At 35.6% G+C, this 26,437-nt stretch overlaps 1 protein-coding gene across 3 annotated transcripts in view; it reads left to right on the forward strand.

Moving 5' to 3' along the window:
- The window catches only part of MED16 (mediator complex subunit 16), a 200,591-nt gene that overhangs the window by 13,663 nt on the left and 160,491 nt on the right, over nt 1-26,437 (forward strand). For all 3 annotated transcript variants that reach the window (XM_090402741.1, XM_090402742.1, XM_090402743.1), the window contains exon 4: nt 18,351-18,443. In XM_090402741.1, the coding sequence (XP_090258867.1) occupies nt 18,351-18,443 (93 nt within the window). The remainder of the gene's footprint in view (nt 1-18,350; nt 18,444-26,437) is intronic.

Below are 26,437 nucleotides of genomic sequence, written 5' to 3' on the forward strand. Positions count from 1 at the left end.
TTAAAGAAAAAAGATTTCTGGTTTAAATGCCACTTTGCAGACTGGTTTTAGCCTTTATTGAGATCTCATCAGAATGATCCAGAGGTAATACCAAGGTAGAAGTAATACAGAAGTCATATTTTCACATACAAGTAGCCAAAAGATGTCATGGCTTATTACTAAAATACTCTGGATTAGAGATAATCTTGAAAGTTTTTCCACTTGGTTATACTATAAATTAAAGAATTTCTTGGCATCTTTAATTGAATTGAATTTAATTTAAATAACCCTGATAATTCAATTAAGCTGTATAACTGAGAAGAGACCTCCACATAGCCTTTAAAGGAATGTGGAGAACCGACCAGGTCTTCTGACCTGGATAGCCTGGCAATTTGGGATTTAGCTGATCAAATTGTATTCTTATTGGTTAAACCAAAATGAAAAATGATGGTACAACATAACAAAATTTCATGCCAGCTGGGGCATTGCCCTGTTAAACAAGGCCCCCGTTGTTTTCGCCAGGGAACCAGGGCGAACAGCGAAAAGTCAGCTACTGGAACAAATCGCGAAACACACCCCAACTCAACATCACCAGAGTTAATGATCGGTACTATCCATATAAGAAGCCTGAATGGCAAAGAAATGGAGCTAGCTGAGGAATTAGATAAGTATCAGATCGACATAATAGGGGTGACTGAAACAAAAAAGACAAAAACTGGCGAGATCTTTCTGAGCAATAAATACAAAATGTCATATTCAGGAAATGACAATCAAGGAAAAGAAGGAGTAGCCATAGTATTCAACACAAAATAAGAGGCTAATCTTCTTGAATGGCAAGCAGTCTCAAGTAGAGTAATGTGGGCAAATATGAGAATGGAGAACTGGACAGTGAGACTTATTTGTGCCTATGGTCCCACAGAAGGTTCTACTAAGGTAGAAGTGGAGGGGAGGAATTTTTTGATGCTTTAGAAAAAGCAGCTGACACAATGAAAATGGAAAAGTCGGTCCTTGTTGAGAATCTAAATAGCAGAGTAGGAAATGATTGTCAGACATACAAAAATATTTTGGGAAAATTTGGAGAAAAGAGCAAAGCTAATAATAATGGCAAATATCTGTTGGATTTCTGCTCAGGACATGGACTGGTTATTATTAACACCATGTTCCAACATAAAATTGTGCACAAATTCACATGGAGAGGAGAGGCAAGGAATAAGAAAAGTCTCATTGACTATGTTATTGTTGATAGTGATGTTTTCTCCCTGGTGCAGGACACCAGAGTGTACAGAGGATTTGAAATTGGAAGTGATCACTATTTAGTCTTGAGCAGAATAAAATTGAATTTCATATTGAAAAGAATAACATGTAAGAAAGTTTTAAAGCGAATAAAAGTTGAGCAGCTCTCAGATGTGAACTGTAGACTAAAATACACAAAGATTATTGAAGAAAAAATGCAAGCCTTGAAGAAAGTCCCAATTGATTCAGCTAGAGAGGCATGTGGTGAAGTTGTCTGCATGGATAGAAAAATTACAACTCCATGGTGGACACAGGAAGTTAAAGAAGCAGTGAAGGAAAAGAAGAAAGCCTATCAAAAGTTCCTGGCAAATAAGTCAGCTTGTGCTCTTGAGAATACAGAGACAAATGCAAGAATGCTAAACACTGTGTAAAACTAGCTAAACAGAAGTCATGGGATGACTTTGGCAAGAATATAAAAATAAATATCGAGAAGGTGGCAAAATATTTTGGAGGTTGTTGAAGAAGCTTAGGAATGGAGGAAAGAATGTTGTAAAAGGAGTTAGAGATGATAAAGGTGACATAAAAATGGAAGAAAAAGATATCCTTGAAGTATGGAGTAATTACTATGAAAAACTGCTAAATGAAACAAGCCATGATGATAGCACAGTGGTAAAAAACACTGACCAGGCATGCACTCAGGAATACATATCCATACTTGAAGTAGAAAAAACCATCAAAGGCTTAAAATGTGGAATGGCAGCAGGAGTAGATGATATTCGACCAGAAATGCTGAAGTATGGTGGTATAAAAGTCTTACAGTGGCTGCACTGCATAGTTCAGAAAGCCTGGACAGAGGGACAAATTCCCGATGATTGGAGTAGAGCTCTCATAGTACCCATATATAAAAAGGGAATTAAAACTGAATGTGAGAATTACAGAGGTATTTCCCTACTAAGTGTTCCTGGCAAGATCTATGCAAGTATACTTGAGAAACGATTGAGAAGAATTGTGGAAGAAAAGCTTGCTGAAGAACAAGCTGGATTCAGGCCAAATAGAGGCTGTCAGGATCAGATCTTCACTTTACGACAAATAATCGAAAAAGCATGGGAATATAACAAAGATCTGTATTTAAGTTTTGTCGATTTGTAAAAGGCATATGACAAGGTGCCAAGAGAGAAGCTATTCAATACGCTACAGTAATATGGTGTCAATGGGGCATTATATCAAGCAATACTTAGTCTTTATTTGAGTTGTAAGTCAGCAGTTAGAATTGAAGGAAGTACAGGAAGATGGTTTAATGTTAAATCTGGTATGAGACAGGGATGTACATTATCCCCTCTGTTATTCATTATCTATATGGATCACATTATGAAGGATAGTGGTATTAAACATGATATCGAAATTGGAGATGTTAATGTCAGCTCTTTGCTTTATATGGATGATGTTATACTTCTAAATAAATCCGCTACAAGTCTGCAATATTCTCTGACTAAATTGAATAATTGTTGTAATAGATATGGTATGAAGGTCAGCAATAAAAAGACAAAGAGAATGAAAATAGGCAGATTCACTGAAAATGTCAACTGTGTTGTGAACGGGGAACCTGTGGAACAAGTAAAACATTTCAGCTACTTAGGCACGATTTTTTGTGAAGATGGTAAATTCAATATAGAAATAGACAACCGAATCAGCAAAGCTGGTATGGTGGGAAGTCAATTGAATAAATTCATATGGAATAAGAGAGAAATTAGTCGGAACACTAAATTATACTGTATACAAGACAGTGTTCAAACCCTTATGGATCTGAGAGCTGGATCAGAAGTAAAACACTTGACCAAAGACTAGAGACCGCAGATATGAGAGTCCTGAGAAAGATTATAGGCGTGAACAGTTGGCATCAATGACAATATCATATTAAAAACGAGAATATTAGGAAAGAACTTGACATTGTCAGCATCCAGGAATGCGTTAGCAGAGCTAATCTCAGGTGGTATGGTCACTTAAACAGAATGGGTGAAGAAAGATTAGCAAAACAAATGTTCTCTGCCAGGTTGGCAGCAAAACATCCCAGAGGAAGATTAAGATATAGGTGGATTGATACGGTACAAAGTGCCTTAGAAGATAGAAATATAAGATCTGATAATGTTGGAGTCTTGACAAGTAACAGACTGATTTGAGGAAAATTGTAGATAGGAAGTTAGTAATGATGTAATATTTTTCATGTAATACTATCATATCCTGTACACCCCTTGAAGGTACCAGGCAGGAATTTGATGAAGATGATGATGATACATCAATTGTGCCCACAGCACGAATTGTGTGTGTGTGGGGGGTCTTTGCTTTGCTGCTTCAGTAGTTTTGGACTCTCATTTGTCATGGTTGGTAATCCTTCACAGTCAAGGATGTAAGAGTCCAGGTGTCCATTAAGTAACAAGAAATGAGAAGAAACTAGCAATGAAATGTTAGCCTAGCCCAGCACTGTTATAGCAAAAAACGAAAACTCATGTCACTTTTCACTCTCTGAAATGAACTACATAAAAATGTAAAGCTTCCTGAAGGACAGGTGCATAAAATAAATGGGAAATGCAGGAGAAAAACAAATGAACATCTGACACCTTAGCCACCTAGTGAAAATCAACTGACACTTGCTTTGATATTCCTTGCTTGAGTGGTGTAGGATGCTCTATGACCGTGGATGATTTTTGTGGGGAGATGAGGCTCATTGAACGAAGCTGTGAAGACACAATTTCTGGTTATGGGCTATGCAAAACTCACATGCAATCCAACAATTACTTTGAATTCATCTAATTACTGTTTGCTAGGTGTTTACAGCTTCATTCATCATTTAAACCATTCTTCCTTGAGGACATTTGCCTGTTAGGTCCTGTGACCTGCTCAGTTACTGCAGAGAGGTATTGCAATATGATATACAATTTTGTTTTGCCATAGCAGTGCTACTGCATGCGTTCAGTCATTTTCATGCATTGGGCCCTCCACACATCCGTTGATCCGTACAGAGGTTCTTCAAGAACATTTCATGGAAGCCAGAGGGATCAACTCTGCATTTCCTACTGCATGGCCACCTTGTTCACCTGATCTGAACCCCGGGTCTTCTGGCTCTGAGGATTTCTCAAGGACAGTTTATCGGGATCATCCTGATAACTTGCTAGCGCTGAAAGACAGCATAATGCAGCATATGCGAAACATTAGTCCCAACTGGCTGCATTCTACTGTTGAAGACACTGTGCGAAGGATACAGTTTGTGGCATATCAGGAAAGGAAATACAGTGAACAGTACAGCCCATGAATGCATGATGGAAGTGAATAAAAATCAAGCAGTGCTCCCTGGCAATGAATTTTAGAACCACTATTTGTTTTCTCAGATATCGCTTCCACATGATGGACACTGTATTCCTGCAAAGTTGCCTGGCATTTCGATCACTGTGTGGTCCTCCACAAGGCCTTGAAAGGGATACGTTAATTGTGATCACCCTTTATATTGATTCTAACTCATATCATCACCCTTGTCAGAAATATGGTCTAGTCAAATCTGTAGTCAACAGTGCTCATAAACTACACTCATGTTCATAGAGAAACCGCATCACCTTAAATGTAGTTTTTAGTAGTTAAATGGTCATTTTCATTGGGTTATCATTAGATATTTCATCATGTATCATTCATCGGAAACTGATGAGATTGTTCAGTTAAATCAGGTGTAAGTAACATGGTGCACAGTGCTACCGCTACATTGGATGAAGAGTTAGAGGTTCATGAAAATGAGATTGAAGAGCTGTTACATAACCTGGATAAGAATTTATCAATAGGGACAAATGAAATATCAGCATATATGCTAAAGAATGTTCAGCTGAATTGGCTAGGCCCTTCACATGTTTGTATAACTTGAGTCTTAGCTCAGGAATGATACCACAGGACTGGAAGGAATGTATGATAGTTCCTTGGAAGTTTTTCCACTTGGTTATACTGTTAATTAAAGATACCAAGAAATTATATACTTGGTTTAATCCTTTATCCAAGTGTAAACAAACACGTTTTCACTTGAACAATTTCAGGACTGGGACAACTCGTATAAAGAAGCTAAGACTTCATATCACTTGCCTTAGTATCCCATAATGCAAAGCAAGTCTCCTTGCAGACATGTATAATGCTATGCATTATGGAAAGTCACTACCTAGACCAGTTTCGATCTTTATTGAGGTCTCACCAGTGGGAGCCAGACCAGAGGTATATTAATATTTGGGTAGTGACCCTTCCCATAATGCATAGCATTATACATGTGCGCAAGGAGATGTGCTTTGCATTATGGGATACTAAGGCAAGTGATTTGAATTCTTAGCTTCTTTATACGAGTTGTTCCAGCCCCGAAAATAGTTCAGGTGCAAACTTGTTTGCTTACACTTGGATAAAGGATTAAACCAAGTATGTAATTTCTTGGTATCTTTAATTTGTTGTATGATAATTCCATTGTACAAGAATAGTGCAAAAACTGATGTCTCTAACTACTGACCTCTCAGTATCTCTAGTGTGGTAGTGAAGATTTTAGAGAAGTTGGTAAGAACTGGCATACAGAAATGGGTAGACAAATAAGCTATACTCTGTGAGGAGCAGCATGGGTTTACTAAAGGAAGGTCATGTTTTAGCAATCTGCTCATATTTTATAACAATGTTACCGGCTGAGTTGTATAAAGGGAATGAATACACTATGATTATGTTGGATTTTTCTAAGGCATTTGATACCACACGAAAGGCTCTTGCATAGACTGAAGAATATGGGATGGGAATATAAGCCCTTCACTTGGATCAGGGGATGGTTGACAGATGGATATCAAAAAGTGGTATACAGTGGGTGTGAATCTGCCAGATTTAATGTGACCAGTGGTGTATCTCAGGGTTCAATTTTCTTGGGCCATTATCATTCTATCTCTACATTAATGACATCAGGCAGGGTCTAACATCAGATGTGCGATGGTGTGAAGATAGGCAGGGCAATCAGGGATGCTACTGATATTCAGGTCTTACAAAATGATTTGAATAGGCTGGAAAATTGGGCAAATAAAAATGGCTGTCAGTTTAAAGTTATGCACTTTGGCATGATTAGAGTTCCAGCAGCATATTATGATAGCGGGGTTATGCTACAAGAAATTGAGGAAGCAAGGGATCTTGGCATATTGGTGGATAGGAATTTGAAAGGTCACATAGCAAAAGTTGCAAATACAACAGCAGAGGATAATTGCAATGTTGAAGCGAACCTTGACATCTAAGGAAAATGAAGTCATTTTGCTTCTTTATAAGGCTTTGATAAGACTACATCTGGATTATTGTGCGCAGATTTGGTCTCCCAGATTCCAAAGGAATAAAGAAGCTGTGGAAAGGGTGCAAAGAAGAGTCATAAAGATTATATCTGGATTATGGGATTTAGATTATAAGGACAGATTGTGAGTATGTGGATTACAGACTCTGGTTAACAGGAGAAAGAGGGATGATATGATAGAGGTCTATAAACTTTTGAATGGGTGTTATAGGATATCAACTGATGAAATTTTTCGTTATATGGAAGGTGGGGAGAGAACACAGGGGCATCCATGGAAGTTAAGTTTGTTCACAGTCAAGAAAGGGGTAAGAGCTAAGTTTTTCTCTCACAGTGATTAGAATAGTTTGTCTTTAGGGATTAGTGATGCATCCAGTGTGAATGAATTTAAGGAAGGTATGACAGCTTTTTGTGTGATTTATAGCCTCCCTCGATGAGTCCTCGACTCTCTAGAGGTCTCAGATAATGATAATAAAGGATTAAATCAAGAATATAATTTCTTGGCATTGCACATCTGTAACACACATGGTTACAGATGCACATTGATCAGTTTCATCATCCCACAACTGCAGTAAAGAAGATGCCTGAACACAACGGTGTTGATACAAGATGGAGCACCTCCCCAACATAGAACATGAAGTTCAACACTTATTACATCAACATTTCACAGAGGATAAAATAATTATTCACTTATTTTCTATGAAATGGGCACTGTATTCACTAGATCTTAACCTCTGTGACTTTTTGGCTTTGAGGTTGCCTCAAAAGCATGGTGTATCAGGGCAAGCATTCTTCACCTGTCAGATTTGAGACAAAATCGCAAAATGTCATGTGTGAAACCTTTCACACATGACATGTGAAACCTTTCAACAGATCATTTGCATTTTTCTGTAGGCAGTGGTGTATGGCAGTATCAGCTGTTGGTCCTGCACAAAGGCCAACACACTGATCATCCGCATCTCCTTGCAGCATGTTAACTCTATGTGATCTGTTTTTTTATATCACATTATTTTATGAAATGAGTGAAATAAACATCTAATAACTTCATTTTTGAAATGATTCAGAGTCGGTGACATCCACATGCTATTCCATTCACATTAATGTAATTTTCTCACACTAACAGTGTCATATTTCCCCCTGTCGATCACTTTTGAGCTAATTTTTCATCATCAACAAATTCCTGACATGTACCCTCAAGGGGTGTACAGGATATGATAGTACTACATGAAAAATTTACATCATTACTAACTTCCTATCTACAATTTTCCTCCAAATCACTCTGTTACTTCTCAAGACTCCAGTATTACCATTATCAGATCTTATATTTCTATCGTCTAAGGCACATTGTACTGTATCAATCCACCTATATCTTGGCAAAGAACACTTGTTTTGCTAATCTTTCCTTGCCCATTCTGTTTAAGTGACCATACCACCTGAGATTAGCTCTGCTAACGCATTCCTGGATGCTGGCAATGTCAAATTCTTTCCTAATATCCTTGTTTTTAATATGATATTGCCATTGATGCCATCTGTTCACGCCTCTAATCTTTCTCAGGACTCTCATATCTGTGGTCTCTAGTCTCTGGTCAAGTGTTTTACTTCTGACCCAGCTCTCAGATCCATAATTTAAAACTGGTTTGAACGCTGTCTTGTATACAGCTAATTTAGTGTTCCAACTAATTTCTCTCTTATTCCATATGTATTTATTCAATTGACTTCCTACCATACCAGTATTGCTGATTCTGTTGTCTATTTCCATATTTAATTTACCATCTTCACTAAAAATCATGCCTAAGTAGCTTAATGTTTTACTTGTTCCACAGGTTCCCCGTTCACAACGCAGTTGACATTTTCAACAATTCTACCTATTTTCATTGTCTTTGTCTTTTTAATGCTGACCTTCATACCATATCTATTACAACCGTTATTCAATTTAGTCAGGGACTCTTGCAAACTTGTAGCAGATTTATTTAGAAGTATAACATCGTCCGCATAAATCAAAGAGCTGACATTAACATCTCTAATTTTGATATCATGTGTAATACCACTTTCCTTCATAATGTGATCCATATAGATAATGAATAACAGACGGGATAATGTACATCCTTGTCTCACACCAGATTTAACATTAAACCATCTTCCTCCACTTCCTTCAATTCTAACTGCTGACTTACAGCTCAAATACAGACTAAGTATAGCTTGATATAATGCCCCATTGACACCATATAACTGTAGCATATTGAATAGCTTCTCTCTTGGCACCTTGTCATATGCCTTTTCTAGAAATCCACCAGGTATTTGCCATTATTATAAGCTTTGCTCTTTTCTCCAAATTTTCCCAAAATATTTTTGTATGTCTGACAATCATTTCCTACTCTGCTATTTAGATCCCCAACAAGAACCAACTTTTCCTTTTTCATTGTGTCAGTTGCTTTTTCTAAAGCATCAAAAAATTCCTCCACTTCTACCTTAGTAGAACCTTCTGTGGAACCATAGGCACAAATAAGTCTCATTGTCCAATTCCCCATTCTGATATTTGCCTACATCACTCTACTTGAGACTGCCTGCCATTCAGGAAGATTAGCCTTGTATTTTGTGTTGAATACTATGGCTATTCCTTCTTTTCCTTGATTGTCATTTCCTGAATATAACATTTTGTATTCATTGCTCAGAAAGATCTCACCACTTTGTGTCTTTTTTGTTTCAGTCAACCCTATTATGTCGATCTGGCACTTATCTAATTCCTCGGCTAACTCCATTTCTTTGCCCTTCAGGCTTCTTATGTTGATAGTACCGATCTTTAACTCTGGTGATGTTGAGTTGGGATGTGCTTTCAGATTTGTTCCAGTAGCTGACTTTTCACTATTTTCCTTGGCGAAAACAACGGGCGCGTTGTTTAACCGGGCGATGCCCCAGCCGGCATGAAATTTGTCATGTTGTATCATCATTTTCTATATTGGTTTAAGCCAATAAGAATACAATTTGGTCGGCTAAATCCCAAATTGCCAGTTCAATCTCATTCGTTCAGTATCCAGGTAGATACCCAACAGGGTGCACCACAAGAAGGTGAGGATTGGACATTAGGTCAGAAGCTCTGGTCGGTTCTCTGCATTCCTTTAAAGGCTATGTGGAGGTCTCCTCTCAGTTATACAGCTTAATTTTTTGTATTGTCAAAATCACTTCCTCATGATCTGGTTAGGGTACCCCAAGTTTGAGGATATTTTGCATGTTAGTTCTGTCTGCAAATTGCCCTGGATAGGGCTTCTTTGATTTGATGCATTCTGTATTACTGGTATTTGCCATCTTTTATTATTCCAATCAGTACAAGAGAACAAGGTATCTGATTCAGGTTCTTCATCATATTTCTAGTAAAATACTAGAAATGTTGCTGAAATTTTTTGCTCAATTTTATGAAAGACATGTTAGCTAGATATGTTATTTTTAATTACACTAACTTAATAAAAATTCGTAGGATTTTTGTTTTCTTGCTCTTCATATAATGAATGTTTTTTTTTTTTTTTACATATCCTGTTTACTGACTGAAAAGTTTAATAGTAAGCCAACAAATTGCTAACCATTACCTTACCTCAAGTTATCTTTAGCCATTAATAACAATATGCAATACAGCTGAGGTTACTATTCATTCATTCTGAATCATTCCTATAGCTGCCAGATTAAATTATTTGAGTTTGGAATACAGCTTAACAAAGCTTAGAATTCACAAAAGACAAATATCAGGATTTAAACATATCTTACTGCAAAATATTTGAAATTTTCATCTTTAATTCAATGCAGTTGGACAAAATCTCATTCTGTATGTTTTGTGTTAAATAAAGAAATTCTCGGAAATAATTTCTTTCTAAACTAATTTCAGTTAAAAGTAACCTAATCAGGTATTACAGAAATATATTTTCAAGAAAGCAAAAACTGCAAAAAAAAAAATTATTTGAATACTTATGTTCAACTCAGTAACCAGGTATATTTAAATTTACAACTTCTAAGTTGGTCATAGGTGACTGGGTGTTGTTGTGATCTCACAAGCAAAACCCAGTATAACACCACAGCAGCTGGCATGGGAATAAAGCTTTTATCATCTGCTTGGCAGTCAAGAACCAAATCACAGTACATGTTGTTTATTTCTTACAAAAACAGTTATAGTTCAGAAATGAATTAGAAGATACCTGTGCTTGTAATTAATTTGACAAGATGCCCAGGTTGTTTTTAAAGGGAGGTATTGGTGAAGATTCAGTGTGGCAAACCAATCTTTTGCATGATATTGAGTTAGTGGCCTGACTGAAAGTGTTAGAATCACACATTCCAAAACAATGAGATAAATCATTCTCTCATTCCAATCCCCCCCCCCCCAAAAAAAAATATATATATAAGGAAATAGACAATATGAAATTTACTTTGCTTTTCAAAACATCGCTGTTCAATGAAATGGGCAGGGTTTTCTCCAAGAAATCTGAATTTGACATGAGCGAACTGTAACTAATATTGGCACTTTCTGGGAAATTGCATCAGTTGCCACTGATACTTTTCTGAAGCCTTTTATTTTGCACTTAATAATCATATCTGCCAAAGTGTAAAACTCATAGTATTGCACTTGCATTTAAACAAATATAATATACCAAGAAGCAAATCAGGGATCAATTTTACAAAAAGTAACTGGTTTTTGTGAAATTTAATTATTGCTGACTGCTATGTAATAGCATCTAATTGACATTATTCATAAGAAAAGTAGGAAAAATGTAGTATTTAAGATTTATCTGCAAGATCATGATTTTTCTTTTGTTATATATTACACATTATGTGTTATTTTACTTTAGCTTACTTCTACATAAAAAGTGATAGTATTTCAAAGAAATCGTAATGAATAATGACTATTTTATTCAAGGAGGTATATGTAAAATAATAAAGAAATTTTTTTTCTGGCCCTGTATTGCATGGAAGTACTCGCCTTTACACGTGCACTTTGTGTATCAAACACGTTTTTTTAGCTAAACTGATGGGGGAGTTTTCCGTACTATTTTGCATCTGTTATTAAAATAAAATAAAAAAATAATAAAGTAGTTACTTTTAAATAATAACTAATTTAAGAACATTTTTTTCATAAGCCAAAACTTCAGTAATAAAATAAGGCATGTTCACAGATATTACATTTATTTAGCAAGAGTAGTTAGTTCAAATATAACCAGTTGACTTTTTCTAAAGTTTTTGTGAGACCTTAAATTAATCAACAACATTAACAGATATGAATTTGGTTGACTTTAATTTACCTATAAATTACCACTAAAAGAAATGGTTACTTTTATTATATTGAAGTGTATATCTCCCATGTTTTATTCTTTTTTGTTTCTTGTATATTACAGCAATTTCACAATTTTATTGTATAAAATCAACGTTTATTCTAACATATTAATGTGTAGAATATTCCGGATTAATTTTTTAATGAATAAAATAACAGTATTTTTTATGGTACTGCAAAGAATATTAAGTAGAAATAAAGATGACTAAGTGATTTTATGTTTGTATAATCTGTATTAAAGCTACTAAAAGTAATGCAAGTTATTGGCAATGAACATGTTACTTTCCCTCATTTATATGCAATACTTAAACACCATTATATTATGTGAAATGTGTGCATTTCGACCCAGATATGTTGTTGTTGACATTTAGACAGTATGAGAATGCTAACACAAGTTAAATTAGTTATGATGAAAATCCTCAGATTCTCTTAGCAAATTACTAAACATCTACAATAATGTATTTCAAATGCTGGAATTAGCAGTTTTATTTCTCTAAAAACTAAGCGTACTAATTTCTACTTATCAAAGAGGCTGAAGTATATGTTCAAAATCTTTAGTGAGTAAAACAGGTTTATGTTATAACTTCATATTGTGAAAACAAATGACTCTCTTTAAGTACTCTGGATAGACCATATTTCTTGAATATTTAAACAAATAAAATACACATTACCTTTATTTATAAGACTTAATTTATATTCAGCTTTTAAGTAATGGAAATTCTCTGATTCTCTTAGCATATTTCTAGACATCCACAGCAATATATCTTGAAAGCTCTAATTATCATTTTATTTCTCTAAAAACTAACAGTATACTAATTTCCGGTTGTCGAAGAAACTGGAGTATATGTTCAAAATCTGTGGGGAGTAAAATTGTTTTATGTTATTAATAATTTCATATTCTAAAAATTAACCATTCTCTATTCCTTGGGTAGTCTGTATTTCTTGCATATTTGTACAATTAAAATACACATTGCATTAATTAAATACTCAGAAAAACTAATTTATATTATTCAGCTTTAAAGTAAAATCGCAAATAATTTTGCTAAATGATTGTCCACATATATTATTATTATTATTATTATTATTATTATTATTGTTCCGGGAAACTCCAAGGAGTCGACAGACTCATCGAGGGAGGCCCTAACATCATGTCTGGAACAACTATTCAACATTCACACAGTATCTATCATATCTTGCCTTGAACTCATTCACGGTCGTAGCACCCACAACAGACTCTGGAAGCTTATTCCACTCATTCACCACTCTCCAAGTAAAAAACCTAGCTCTAACACCCTTGTCAACCACGCTCTTGCCCAGCTTCCATGCATGGCCCCTAGTCCTCCCACCACCAGTCATATTTTCAAAAATATCTTCTGGATCAATCTTATAAAAACCCTTCAGTAATTTGAATGTCTCAATCATATCACCCCTCCTTTGCCTATCGTCCAATTTCTGCAACCCACAAATCCACAACCTATTCTCATAAGGTTCATTCCACAGTCCTGCTATCATCTTGGTCACTCGTCTCTGGACCCTCTCCACTTCCTCCCCATCACGAAGAAACCCTGGTGCCCATAACTGGGCACAGAAGTCCAGATGGGGTCTTATCAAGGCTCAATACAGAGGAACAACAACTTGTTTGTCTCTGCATGTTAAAGTATTTTTCATAAGCCAAGTGATTTGGTGAGCTGTTTTAGTCACTTCAACTCCCTATCCACCAGCACTCCCAAATCCCTGGCCTCATCAATCTCCTGGAGTACGGTTCCACCAATGCGATATACTGCTGCTGTTCTTTTTACCCCAAAGTGCATAACCTTACACTTTGCCACATTAAACTGACATCCATTTTTCCTAGCCCAGTCCTCCAAACTATCCAAATCATCCTGTAAAATTTTGACATCCTGTGCACTCACAATTGCTCTACCCAACTTTGCATCATCAGCAAACAAGTGAACACTTCCTCTCAAATCCTTTCCAATATCATTGATGAACAAATTGAAAAGCAGTGGTCCAAGAACAGAGCCCTGCGGCACTCCACTAGTCACAAGACGTCTTTTTGACTCCACTCCTGAATAAACCACTCTCTGGTATCTCTCCTTCAACCACCCTCCTATCCATCTTACCAACCCTATATCTATCCCCATCTGCTCCAGTTTACTGATTAGGGTTCCATGTGGTATCCTGTCAAAGGCCTTGGCAAGGTCCAGTAGTATCACTGTAAACCCATTACCCCTATCCAGTTCAGCCGTCACTGTGTTATAAAACGTGAGCAAGTTACTGAGGCATGATCTACCCTTCACAAAACCATGTTGTCACCCATGCAATATCCCATTTTCATCTATCCAATCCTGTATTCTTTTCTTGACTAATTTCTCTAAGACCTTGACAATGATGCCTGATATGCTAATCGGTCGGTAATTTACAACAGCAGTCTTGGAACCACCTTTATGCAGTGGAACTATTTTCCCCCTCCTTCCACTCGCTCGGGACTAACCCAGACCCGAGACTCAAATTAAACAAAATGGTCAAGGGTACTGACAATTCTTTAGCTGCTTCTCGTACTACACGAGCTGGTATACCATCCAATCCCACAGATGTATTGACATTGAGGTTATGCAATAGACTACTCACCTCCACTTCATTCACCATAATTCCTGTATAATCTACTGGTTTATTCATTTCGGCAATGTCACCACCTGGATGATATATTCTTGCAAAGTGCTCACTCAGTAACTCAGCTATCTCAACTGATTCAGTTACCTCCCTACCATCGGCATTCTTTAAAATCATTCTGCCATGTACATTTTTCCTTTTACTTGCTACATATCTAAAAAACTGTTTAGGATTCTCTTTAGCCTGCATGGCCAATGTTCTTTCATAATCCTTTTTTGCTTTTCTTACCACACTCTTCACCCTTCTGGCCTGTGCTTTATACCGTTCATGTGCCTGCCGGTCACCTTTCTCCTTAAATTCCCTCCATAGTTGTTTCTTTTTTTGCAGCTCAAGCTTAATGGTGTTATTCATCCATTTAACCCCTACTTGATTTATTATTTGGACTCTAGGTAAACAGTCAGCCATTGCTTCATGCAAGCACTTCCTAACTACCTCCCATGCGCTATCAACTTCTAGTCCTTGCAGTTGTACATGCCATGGCACTGAGCCAATCAAACTCCTAAGCGTGTCATACTTTCCCGCCCGATAATTCCACATGTACCCTGTCTTAATTGAAAATTCTACACCTTTAGCCACCTCCCAAGTCAAGACCCTATGATCACTCTCACCGATTGGTGGCAATGTGGTCATATTTGTTACAGCCAAATCCTCAGATGTAATTACTAGGTCAAGCACTCTCTGACCCCTAGTATTTTACATTACATGCTGTCGCAGATAGTTATTCCTTAATAACCGCATAAAATCCAATTCCTTCCTCCCGTGTGTCCTCTCCTCACTCCAATCAATGCGACCATAGTTGAAATCTCCCATAATAATCACCCTCCTTCCACTAATTTCTTCTATTTGCTTGTGTATACTGTCACCACCATCTTTTCCATCACCTGGTCTATAGCAGCACCCAATTGTATATTTAGTTCTGCTAGCCACAATCGCACACCAAATGGCCTCAAATGTGCTCTTTTCTCTATCCTGCAATTCAACTTCTATTCTCCTTGGCTGTAGCTCATCAGCTATCATCAACAATACTCCTCCCCCCATTTTATTCTCTCTGTCATTCCTGAACACACTATACCCATCACATTCAATCCCACTAGCTATATCATCTACAGTCAGCCATGTTTCACTAATACCAATAACCTGTGGTCTGGCAGTGCCAACCATGGCCAAAAACTCTTCCTTCTTGTTCCTAATACTCCTAGTATTAGTGTACATGAATTTAAGACTCCCCATTAGCCCCAACCCTACCTTGATGCCTTATATTAACTATCCCACTCTGGTTTGTTGTCCTTATTTGCTCTAGCATATTATATTCATTCTTACATTCAACTGCCTCCCTAAGGACTGTATATCTACTCCCCCCCCCCTTAACAAATCTAGTTTCCCTGAATTTGCACATCCACTACATTCAGCAACACTCTCTCAAGTCTTCTTACACCATAACCATTCAAATGCAGGCCATCCATCTTATATAGATCCTTTCGCCCATCAAACTCACTCCACACGTCCACAAATTCCACACCACTCGTCATACATAACCTACGCATAAAGTCATTCGCAATTATGGCCCTCCTTTTAAACATTTCACTGTCATACCGTGGCAAAAGACTAATCATTCTAACTCTCTCACTCTTTTCTTTTGCTACCTCAAACAATTCATTCAGGTCTTCTATCATTTCCATTTTATCTCCTTTCAAATCATTCGTACCTGCCACAACAATCATTTCTTTCACCCTTTCCTTTTGCTCTCTAATAGACTCAGTTACATCCTTTATGGTCGCACCAGGTTGGTACGATTTTGTCAAATCCTCTATTACCACACCTCATACTAACGAGTCTCCATACAGCACTCTATCATTCATTTTGTTCATGTTCACATTCATACGCCTATTTTTCCTGTCATACCTTTTATTACTGGTTGGTTCATTCAGTCGACTTTTGTTCATGCACTCTAGCTGCTGTTTTGCCCTTTCTATCGCACCATTCAACAACGCGATCTCACTCAATGCATCTATCTCATCTTTTTTATTCTTTTAGAAACCATTAATACTATCATTCACACTTTCTACATTCATACTCTCATAATTCTCATGTACAACCTTGCCGTTTCTTGTCATATCGCTATTTTCTTCATTCTGAAGTTTGACAAAATTATCACACTCACGATCCGAAATACACTTCAATTCCTCATTCTCCCTACATTTTCTACACAAATTCAATCCTTTATTATCATCTATCCACACTCCGACTGCACTTCGCAACGCGTACATTTCACAGCTAGTACACTGACTCATTTCTTTTATACTACTGTTCTTTGATAAAGATGGCGAACCATCATTACTGGCAGCCATTTTCCTTCGTACAGGTGCCATAATTATTGCAACGTGTTTATCAAATAATAATTTATAACACACCAAAAACACACAAATAGACGCAGTAAAATACGCAAGGCAAACAAAACCACGCAATATTAAGTAATTTTATCAACGATAACTGAAAATAATACTTATCTTATCAGGAGCTTGCACGAACACTACACACTACGATATAACCTCGAACCCACTCCTATCATCATATGATTATCATCAGTTACTTAACATTATGTAGCAGAATGATTCGAAAAGTTAATTTCTTTCCATGTGTGCCTTTTGCTTTTGGCACCAAATGATCACTGAGCCATTTCTGGAATAAATGTTTTGTTCCAAGCATTTTATAAAATATACAGCCTACAGATTTATAGAGTAATTGTAAATTCCAGTTTTCCATAGACGATTAACAGGATTTTCTTTTAGTTCTGTGGCACACAAATGACAGAAATCAGCTGTATGCACTGATGCCTCAGTTTTGCAGTACCAAAAATAATGAACTCAATTTAGAAAGGAAGAACAAATAGTCCTATTTTTAACATACAATAAGCAGAATATGCACTATGAAATTTCTTCACATAACAGCACATGAATGGCAAAAATAAACCATACATATAAATGCTTGTAATCTTTGCTTTTGAAAGTCAGAATAAACATAGAAATGTCAATGTTTATTAGTCCAGCCAAAAAGAAATGCAAGAGTCTGCAGTATAATATGTAAAATTGATGAAAAAGAATAATAAACAGAAATATTGCATTGCATAGCAAAGTAACTGCAAACAAGAGTTGCCCTATATAAATCACTTTTTCTTAGGGATGACATCCTAATGGATGTCATCCCTAAGAAAAAGAAATTCCAAAGAAAAGGTGATGAATTTATTTAATGCCCCATCCTATTTTTTCCCCATATATTACCCATTTCATGTGATGTTGCAGTTCAGCATATTTCTGCCTACATAGTATATAAAGAGTGATATCTAGTGTTAAGAGAAAAAATCAAAAACGTGATTAAAGTGGAGTTTCAGGGGTCAGTTGACTTAAGATTCGAAACTTTGAAGGATCATTGTTTTGGAAGTTGGATAAATTGCAGATTACTATATAATTACTGAGGGTGCTCTTTGCATCTGATCCAGTGGTGGATATTCATCTAGTTTTTGATAATGAGTGAATTTCTAAATTTTCAAGGTGTTACAATAAAATCATAAACATTAATACTTCTGTGAGTATTCAAAATTAGAGATAGTAAAAATGGTCTATTATAGATCTTGGTAATTAAACTGTTACACAAATAATATTGTTTTTATATATTGGAAGATAATTAACATTTCACATCTGTTTTTTGTTATCACAGACATTTCAGTAGTTTTTCATTTTATCTAACATTATTTTATCTTTAAAACTTTTGTATTAAATTATAAACCAATTCCCATTCATAACATTTAAAGAATACAATTATAAATTCTTTTAGGATTACTTACTGAATGAATGGACACAAATTTCATCTACAACATTTCCTGGAGAAAACATTCTTTCAGCTGCATGGTTCCATAATGGCAAAAAGGTAATGCTAAAGGTTGTATTGGTTTTAAAAAGGATGCTATTAATAGTATCATATAAAATTTTCTTCTTCCATTATTATGGATGGTGCCATTATAATTTAGTCGAGGGTACATTAAGAATTTGATGATGATATATTTGTGAATTCCACTCACAAAAGGTAAATGTATCATATTTATTTTATTATTGTGGTTGAATTAGCAGTTAAATAAATCGTTAGCCCCACCACTTGCTCCAGAGCAGCGCTTCCCAAACTGTGGGCCGCGGCCCCCTTGGGGGCCATAGGTTTTGTTGAAGGGGGGCCGTGAAATAATGAAAACAAATCTAAAATGTTTTAAGACTAAGTAGATTTTTTTATTTTAAAAGAAACGTATTTAACTTTTATTATTTATTATTTCTTTTTTAAAACTTAAAAACAGAAACCACACATGAATCAAGTGACATAGAAGATGAATGGGGAAAATTTGAAACAAATTCTCACAAAAGCAGCAACAGAAACCTTAGGAATAAAGCACAAATGGATTAGAAAAAGAGGACTACGAGACTGGAACAAAGAAATAGAAAATATAATAAAAACCAAAAAGGACAGTTACCAGAAATGGCTAAATTCCAAAACAATAGAAGCAGAAATAGAGTATAAAAGAAATAGTGCAATTGCAAAACGAGAAGTAAGGGAAAAACCTAGAGAAAGATGGAACAATTTCGTAACAGAACTAGAAAAGGATTTATTTAAGCCACAACCCAAAACCTATAAAGTAATAAAATACATGAATACAGAAATAAAAGAAAAGATAAAAATACAAACAATAGATTTAGAAAAATGGGTGACCTATTTCCAAAATCTCTGGACAGGTGAGAACAATGAATTAAAATTTTATAAGACAAAGAATGACCTAATAGAAAATATCGCAATGTTAGAACTGAAAAATATAATAAAGAAGATGAAAAATAGGAAAACGCCAGGAGAAGACAATATAAATATAGAACTATACAAAAATGCAAAAATGCAGGTGAAAAATTTAATGAAAGACTTTTGAAATTTTTTAATATGGTTTGGATGTCCGGAAAAACCCCTAACTCTTGGAAAAAAGCACTGGTCATCCCAATCTATAAAAAAGGAAATAAAGACAATTGCAATAATTATAGGGGAATTAGCCTGCTGAATACAGGATATAAAATATATGCAGGAATATTAAAAGAGAAACTAAGCAGCATTGTAAAAAACAAATTACTAGAAGAACAAAATGGCTTCCGAAAAGGCCGATCCTGCATTGATCCAATTTTTATTTAAAATTATTAATAGAGAAGAGAATTTCAAAAAGAAACACGTGGCGTTTATTGATTATGAAAAAGCTTTTGACAAAATTAGTCGACAAAAATTGTTTAAAATATTAACCAATTTAAACATACCAAACCAACTTTTACAATCTATTCAAGAAATATATACAGGAAATAAAATAGCAGTTAAATTAGAACACACCTCAGAATGGAAAGATATATCAAGAGGAGTACGACAAGGATGTACCCTCTCACCTCTGCTTTTCAATATATATATAAATGAAATATTAACAATCTGGAAACAGCATAACCCATTTGGTATACAAATGACCCCGCAAATGAAGATAGATACACTACTATTTGCAGATGATCAAATAGTATTAGCTACATCAGAAGAAGACTTACAAAGATCATTAAAATCATTAAATGATATCTCAAAGCAATATAATATGACAATATCCAAAGAAAAAACAAAAATAATGGCATTCAAAGGAGAAAACCCAATAAGAAGTAAAATAGTGATAGATAATAAAATACTAGAACAAGTAAACACTTTCAGATACTTGGGATGTGTTCTATCATACGAAGAAGAAAAAGACATAGACACTAAAATATCAAACTTTGTCAAAGTAAATGGCATAATAAATAGTATATTTAAGCCATCCCTGGTACAAAAACACACTAGAATCAGACTATATAATGTCTTGTCAAAACCAACTCTACTATACGGAAGCGAAACATGTACCATGAAAAGGAAAGATGAAAAACGAATTCAAACAGCAGAAATGAAGTTCCTCAGAAAAACACTGGATATACCAAGTGGGACCACAAAACAAATGAAGAAATCTTACAATCCCTAAAAATCAAACCAATTAATTACTACATAAGACAGTATAAACAAAAATGGCTAGAACATTTAAATCGAATGGACAACAGCAGACTACCAAAAATATTATACAGATACAAAATAAGTGGAAAAAGAAGAATCGGAAGACCAAGAAAGAGATGGCATGAGACCGGAACAGGCCACATGGCCTATATTCCATGTTAGGAAGAAGAAAAAGATTATTTCTTTTTTGTTATTTTTTATATTTTAGTGGAAAAATTCACACATTGGTGTTGGTTCACAAACTTTGCTTCCTGTGTATTTCGATGCTTAACGCATATTAGTAAATATTGCTTATTCATATGTTTCATTTCAAAGGAGTGGTTAATTGTATTTACTTCGAATGCTCTCCAGGGAAGTTCCAAATCTTCCTGTCCCTTTCATCACGCGTTCGTAATCAGGGACTGTTGATATTGACTTTATATACATATCAAAACTCGTTTTATATTATCACTGTCATCCGAGCTAGTTTTTTGTTACCAATAAAAGTTTCGCATATACTTCACACATGAAAAAAAGCTTAAACAAGTTCATGTGGGTAGATAGTAACTCCCTTGCAGTGGTAAACTACACGCCCTCCCTAACAGCCACTATACTGCAGAGGTGATAAAAACGAGTACTTTTATTATGCCAGTGAATAAGGTATGAGGAGTCTGTGTATATTTCTCAACAAATAGTGCAATTAGAGACAACTGGGATAAAAACACACTAATTAATGAATCGCATATCCCCTCATACAGAAACCATGCTGTATAGACTGAAACAAAACCATATGTTGCATGGGCAAACACACTATATAACTAAAAACTATTGTTATTAATTAGATGTGTGTGAGTTCGAGTTCCCAAGGCAGCAATAAAATTCAACCGAACGTGTTAAAATTAAAAACTAAGTAATATATATATATATATAATGAATGTTATGGCAGTTTCACATATGGAATTCGATTGAAGAGAGTTAGCATTTCAACTCACTTGTCAGCTATGCTTTTATATTTCGGTTGCGCGATCTTTTGTTAATACCGCACCAATCATATGCACGTTTTAATAACCTGCCTTTGCTGTCTGTTTCACGTTAGGCTTAATTACCGTAAAGGGAGAAAAGTCACAAAAGAGAAAAATGTTCCTGTTCGAGGGATTCCCTTATTCAGGTAATATTCACTAATTTCATGTTATCAGTCTGTGGTGTGCCAGTATCGGTAAGTGGTGATATTATTTGATTTATTCTACGTTAAAAAATTTAACCCTGAGATGGATAAGTGGCTGATAAAAAATAAAAAAAAATCCTGCGAACAATCAGAAGAAGCAGAAACAGACTCAATAAAAAAAGGACAGTATTTCATATTTTACCAGAACAGCCCACATCATCTTCAGAACCAAACGGTAAGAGGCAAAAAATGTAATATATGCATTTGATTTTTGCAATATTCGCTGTGTATGTTTTGTATTGAATATAAATACAATAAATATTATAATAATATATCTCTCTACTACGATTTTTTTTCGAGGGGGGCCGTGAAATATTTTAATTTTTGCAAAGGGGGCCCTGACATCCAGAAGTTTGGGAAGCACTGCTCTAGAGCATTTAGTATCTTGTCTATTCTTTGAGGATATTATAGCCATTGGCTAAAAAGGTGTTACACAAGTAATTCAGTGGTAAGAGCATTGTCATTAGAACAGACAGCTCTGGCTTTGTTTTTAAGTAAATGTTTTTAGGATACCAAGTTATTGAGTTGAATGATGGTGTGATTGCTTATGCAAATATCTCCATGCATGTGTAGGGTTTCTGTAAACAGAAAAATGATTATGAACCATTAGTAAAGTGTATGACTAGTGTACCTAAGAAGAGCAGACAGGTGCTAGCTTCCTGTTCCATTGTGAAATGGATTTTAAGGTGTTGACTATTTAAATACACTAAATACATATCTAATGTGTCTGGACCATGTGGCTAAATATCAAACACATCAACAACATAGTGCAGTCACACCACTGGTTTGAGAGTAGCTGTATTCACTGCTTGATAAGTAGAAATTGGCTAAAGTGGATGGGGTGAGCTCATAGCTGTTCTTTGTATATCTTCCCTTGCCATGCAAAATAACCAGCATGTACTGTAAATTTGATACAATTTACAGCATGTATTGTAAATTGTATCATTAACTGAAATCCAGGATTTCAATTAATGATACAGTGGTGTTACATCCTGAATGAAGCACTTTATTAAAGAAACAATTCATTCAGGATTTAACAAGTCAGAAAAATCAGCTGAGAGAAAAAACTTGTACTCAAACAGAAGAAATAAAGTACTAACTGTAAATAGAAATAGAATTACCACCTTTTAGTAGAATTGTAATACTATGTAAAGAACTTCGTGTATAAATTAGTATTATATGAAATGCATCATGTATACAATGAATGGGTAAATTAGATGTAATCATTAGTCCAAAGGTCATGGGCGGGCCTAAGGCATTGGCAATCTTGGAAAGCGACGCACATTTGTTTCCCGGAAGACGCTGCTATGATCTCACGATGTGCCGAAGTTGCTGCGGACGAAGAAAGTAGCGGGCGGGAAAAGATCGCAGAAAGTAGTAAGAGAGTGCTAAAAAGGGGGAAGTGAAGAGAGAATAAAAAGGGTTTGCACTCCTTTCTCAAGGCTTTTTTCCGCCTGTTTTGCTGTATGATGATTTGACTTCTCTCATGGACTGGTGGTTCCTGATGGTGTTTCTTGGCAATAGTTCGATATCAGAGGGTGCGCCTTTCCCTTCGATGTCTGAATTTCTGCCGGTACTGAAGCGTGAGATGTCGGCACATGCTGCCTTCGCTGAAAGTTCCGATAGAATACTATTTCGGACGTATATTATGAACCGGCAGCTAGAAACGAGGATGGTCCAAAACAGATCAAGAATAGATGAGGGAAAAAACATTAGGTGTAGAGCATAGTTTAATCTGATGACCATAGTGACCCACCACGTGGACACAGGCTTATGGAAGTATCGAAAGAGAATTCAAACAAAGAAGGACATTTCAGACGGACCTGGAGACCCTGCCCCAAGAAATGGTAAAGTACAGATTTTGTTGTATAATTACCCAGTCGGAAAAAGGGAAAGATCATTGTAATGTATTAATCAAGTATGGACAGTATTTGAGAACTTTAAGTGATTATTTAGCAGTGGCTGATATCCATAAGACAAATTGTTAGGAATGATTATAGATGATTGTGACTAGTTTATTATGCAAGACTAAAATAGTAGGTAGAAAATTTGGTAGAAGTGTATAATGTGTGTTAAGTCTCTAACTCAAAAGAAGGATTTATTGTTCATGTATTAGAGTATTAATCAGTTTGAAAAGGTTTGATTTAGCATGTCATTGAACTAATTGAAAGTGAGATTGGTCTAAGTGTATATTATGTCTTTAGATTCCAATAAATATGTTTTTTCTTTTATACCTGAGTTTTGCTTGTGATGTGAACCAAAACTACCACTCATTAATCTGAACCATAGCAGTGGGGTGAAAGAAAGACATAACATGTTATAGAGGTTGTTACGACTGCAAACCAGAATTAACTTAGCCACAGTAGAGCATTTAATTTATGAGTTTAAGCACTAAATTTATGTGCACCAAATGTCTGTAAAAGTCTCCCTGAATAAGAGTCTCCTCTATTCTAAAATATTGGCTGGTGCAGCTTTAAAAAATAAATTTGTCAATATCTGAAGAAGAGACAACCCCAGGAAGAAATTAGAGGATTCATTTCTTTTAGCAAGGCATAACCTTTAACAGTCAGGGTAAGCACGTGAGTAAAATTAGGAATCTGCCAGAGATATAGAATTTGCTTTCCTTATAGAATGAACACGTAAGAAGTGATACAGATATTAGAGTCAAGGAAATTTTGTAAGTCTTGTAGTTATAGAGGGGTAAATTCATAAAGGAAGTAAATTATTTTAGGAAGAGCAATGACATAAAATAGTGCAAACGTCAATACATAACAATGGCGCAGACCCAGCAAATATATAACAATGGTAAATAGTGAAGTAATATTGAAACTAAACATGAAAAGGCTCGAGTTTGTTAACAATTTCTTTTGGCCAGGAAGTGACTTTCTTAGTAATTTATGAACTTTATTTATTTGTGAGCTAATAGGATCATGATCTATGATTTGTTGTGTAAAAGTATGTGCATTTTGTTTTCATATTCTGTTAGATTCATAATCACAGTTGCATTACCTTGACTGCTTTAGTTATTATTGTATAGCTCTTTTAAAGTATTCATTTCTTTTTTTTTGGCATATCCTTGGGAGGTTTGAATTGGATTAATCTGTTGGCCATATCTAAATGAATATTATTGGTTATAACTGGAGGCAGGTCATATACGAAGGTGGTCTGAAAAATTCTCGGCCTTGACCATAGATGGCAACACTACTGGCACGATTTTTTTTTTTTTTCCTAAGTTGGTACATCTTTCATAAGCATCCATGTGAAATTGCAAGTCATTCTATCAAGTAGTTTGCTTTATACAACTGTGTGAAGCAAAAGTGTTGTCTGTATCCCTTGAAATGGATAAAATTGAGTATCGTGCATTATAAAATTCTTTGTAAAAGAAGGTTTAATGCCAAAAGAAATTCATTCCAAGTTCATAAAAGTTTATTTATGGGCACTCTCCTTTGTTTTCAGCAATTAAGAAATCAGCTGCCGAGTTTAAACGTGGCTGTACCAACCTTGAAGATGATCCATGTGAAGGTCGTCCAAGAAGTGTAACAACACCAAAAATCGTTGAACAAGCGTACGATATGGTATTGGATGACCAACGAGTCAAAGTGTGTGAAATTGCTGAGACTATAGGCATTTCAAAAGAACATGTAGGATATATTTTGCATTATAAAATTGTAAAAGAAGGTTTAATGCCAAAAGAAATTCATTCCAAGTTCATAAAAGTTTATTTATGGGCACTCTCCTTTGTTTTCAACAATTAAGAAATCAGCTGCCGAGTTTAAACGTGGCCGTACCAACCTTGAAGATGATCCATGTGAAGGTCGTCCAAGAAGTGTAACAACACCAAAAATCGTTGAACAAGCGTACGATATGGTATTGGATGACCAACGAGTCAAAGTGTGTGAAATTGCTGAGACTATAGGCATTTCAAAAGAACATGTAGGATATATTTTGCATGAAGAATTGCAAATGAAAAAGCTTTCCACAAGATGGGTGCCATGCTTGCTCACAGCAGATCAAAAATGCACTCACATGGAAATCTTTGAACAGTGCTTGGAGCATTTTAACAAGAATAAAACTGATTTTGTGCATTGATTTATTATTATGGTGGATGAGACTTGGATTCACCATTACACACCAGAATCCAAACAGCAGTCAAAACAGTGAACAGATGCTGGTTGTTCAGCACCAAGAAGACAAAGTTGGTTCCATCAACAGGAAAGGTCATGGCATTGGTGTTTTGGGTACTAAAGGCATTTTGTTTATTAATTATCTTGAAAAGGGTAAAACAATAACCGGGGGATATTATTCTGATCTTTTAACCAGACTAGATGAAAAAATTTGTGAGAAAAGACCCGGTTTGCAGAAGAAAAAAATCATTTTTCGTCAGGACAATGCACCTGCCCACAAAGGTGATTTGGCAGTGGGAAAATTAAGGGATCTGCACTATGAATTGTTGGAACATCCACCCTATTCCCCAGATTTGGCTGCTTCTGACTTCTATCTCTTCCCTAAACTAAACTAAAACTCTTCCTCGCTAGTCAGCGTTTTTCTTCGTATCAAGAGGTAATTGCAGCTGTAGAGGGGTATTTTGCAGATCTTACTGAGGACCATTACAGGGACAGGATAATGC

Source organism: Typopeltis vanoorti, chromosome 13 (assembly GCF_054136105.1).
Source record: "Typopeltis vanoorti isolate ZY-2024b chromosome 13, IOZ_Tvanoo_1.0, whole genome shotgun sequence".
Lineage (NCBI taxonomy): Eukaryota > Metazoa > Arthropoda > Arachnida > Uropygi > Thelyphonidae > Typopeltis > Typopeltis vanoorti.